General features: G+C 70.1%; 1 protein-coding gene across 1 annotated transcript in view; it reads left to right on the top strand.

Moving 5' to 3' along the window:
* Positions 1 to 1,111, top strand: part of LOC109322506 (probable hydrolase PNKD) — a 14,864-nt gene that overhangs the window by 2,362 nt on the left and 11,391 nt on the right. The window contains exon 2 of the mRNA XM_019553557.1: positions 967 to 1,082. Coding sequence (XP_019409102.1) covers positions 967 to 1,082 — 116 coding nt within the window. The remainder of the gene's footprint in view (positions 1 to 966; positions 1,083 to 1,111) is intronic.

Raw genomic sequence — 1,111 nt, 5'->3', positions numbered from 1 at the left:
GCCCGGCGCTGCGTGGGGGCCCGCCCCATCCCCTGGGGCCCAGCGCGGGCAGAGGGGGTCGCCCCCAGGCCCGGCGAGGGGCGCTTGGCACACATCCAGGCGTCCCGGGGCTTGTGCTGAGCTCAGCTCCGGGTCCGGCCTCGCCCCCGCCTGGCATGTGACCCCAGCGGGTCATGAGGTTGCCGGAGCTGGTCACACGGGACGTGGGAGGCACGCGCAGGAGCGCGCTCACGTGCACCGGCCCGGATGCACGGACACCCCCCCCTCCCCCCCGCGCACACGAGTACCCCCCTGCAGCGGTCCAGCACGGTCCCCTCTGAAACCTGCCTTCTGGCCACCGGTCCCCCCAGCCCTGTGCATGCCGGGATGCCTCCTCCACCAGGCCCTGCCCACTCCACCTACCCATTGCAAGGGAGACTGAGGCACGGAGAGAGCTGGCAGATGGGCTGCAAAGCTGGGGCAGGGAACCCAGGAGTCCAGCTCTAGGCCCCCAGGGAGCCACGGCCACAAGCGCTGGGAGCTGCTGACTCGCTGGTGTGGTTCCCGGGGTGGGGGGCCAGGACTCCTGGGTTCCCTCCCTTTGGGCCTCAGTTTCCCCTAAGCCTCCACCCAGGAGCAGCTGGAGACACATAAATGCATCCTCATGTAGGCAAATGCGATGCAGCCGGGGTCCCTGACCAAGCCCCCAGCCCGGCAGGGAAGGGGTTAATGTAGTGTGACGACCTTCCCCTTTTGGGAGGGCAGAGGGGGACTGGGGCCGCTGGACCAGGACGTGGGGGGGCGGGGGGCGTATCCTGCTGCGCAAGAGGCGCGTGTCACAAATAGTGTCCCTAGCAGGGAAGGGGCAGGGCAGGATGCAGGGGCGGAAGTGGGGCCCAGGCGGTGCCCCTCGCTCCCGACCTGCAGCCCCCTCTGGCTGGGTAATGGGGGAGCTGCCCCCCCAGTGACACTGCTCTGCCCCCCCAGGTACAGCCTGTATGCCCACACCCGCCTCGGCTACCTCTTCTACAAGCGCCAGGTGCGCAAGGCGCGGGAGCGCTACCCCCACGGCCACTCTGTGCCCCAGCCCGTGGCCTTCCCAGGTGAGCCCCTCGCCACCTTGCCGGGGGAG

The sequence above is a fragment of the Crocodylus porosus genome, unplaced genomic scaffold (genome assembly GCF_001723895.1).
Source record: "Crocodylus porosus isolate Cpor-Errol unplaced genomic scaffold, CroPor_comp1, whole genome shotgun sequence".
Taxonomy (NCBI): Eukaryota; Metazoa; Chordata; order Crocodylia; family Crocodylidae; genus Crocodylus; species Crocodylus porosus.
This window is presented reverse-complemented; position numbering and strand designations above follow the sequence as displayed.